The 988-nt window shown below is 40.9% G+C and overlaps 1 protein-coding gene across 1 annotated transcript; it reads right to left on the reverse strand.

The window, feature by feature from the left end:
* Nucleotides 1-284: 284 nt before the first annotated feature.
* On the reverse strand, nucleotides 285-768 carry TIM8 (translocase inner membrane subunit 8). Its single transcript, XM_087537457.1, has one exon. The coding sequence runs from the start codon at nucleotides 738-740 to the stop codon at nucleotides 570-572; it is 171 nt and encodes a 56-aa protein (XP_087393583.1). The 5' UTR covers nucleotides 741-768; the 3' UTR covers nucleotides 285-569.
* Nucleotides 769-988: the final 220 nt, after the last annotated feature.

The following is a 988-nucleotide window of genomic DNA, read 5'->3' on the forward strand; positions in this document are numbered from 1 at the left end:
GTACCACACCTACTGAAAATAAGATGAATTAGGGGCTGTTTGATTTCAGCCACACCTTGCCACGCGTAACCTTAGACAAGTTTGATCAAGTTAGATAGGTGTTTGGTTCTACCCACATCTAAGGCAAGGATTTTTTTATGAGCAATGAACCCCACATGTTATAAACACAAAAAGTGTGGCAAGGTTTCCTTAGACAAGCCAAAGTGTGACTAACAATTTAAGCAACTCAACTAAGGCAAGTGTGGCAAGTGTGACAAAAATCATGTGACAATATATGGCAAAGATAGTCACAATCCAAACAACCCCTTAATTTCATGACTTGTTGCCAGACTTCATATAGATTGACTTGAAACGAAACCAACTAAGTGATCAGAGAATCAAATGACAGTAGCTTCACAAGAAAGCTAAACACATCAAGGTTCACCACAGATACAACTATTAACCAAGCGTTTACGACGGAAGATTCAATATTTTCACTGTTAAAACTCGCCATTGTTGGCATGTTCAAAGGAAGCTTGGAGTTTGGAAACTTTTTGATGACGCAACAACCGGCTGAAGTTGGAGACGCCCTACTGCATCTCAAACCTCTTCGCAATTATCACGCTCATGTCAAGGTACCTCTGAGCGCAATTGGTCAGGCAGGTACTTTCACCGGAGCTGAACTTGCTTCCTGGAGTGCTGGTTATGCATTTGTCCCAGCACACATTCGTCAGCTTGGTTACCATCTCGCTCATCATCATCTTGTGCTTCTCTTGCTGCAGAATTAAAGAAATTCACATGAGTCCTGTTTTACCCAGTTACAAAAGATAACCAACACAGCACACTAGAACAACTCAAAATCCTACATAGTTTTCATAGGTAGAATAAGTCATCAGCTGTAAAAGCATGAACATATAGTTGTGGGCTTGTATAGTGGCATGGGGCAAACTTACGGATGCTAAAAGAAAATGAAATGGACACGGATGAAAATCTCCAACGAGGGTATGTA

This window comes from Triticum urartu, chromosome 7A (genome assembly GCF_056163025.1).
Source record: "Triticum urartu cultivar PI428250 chromosome 7A, HENAU_Tu73, whole genome shotgun sequence".
NCBI classification, from domain to species: domain Eukaryota; kingdom Viridiplantae; phylum Streptophyta; class Magnoliopsida; order Poales; family Poaceae; genus Triticum; species Triticum urartu.

Excerpts from the sequence above, each read along its gene's own strand:
- TIM8 (XM_087537457.1), bottom strand. The coding sequence starts at position 740 with ATGATGATGAGCGAGATGGTAACCAAGCTGACGAATGTGTGCTGGGAC.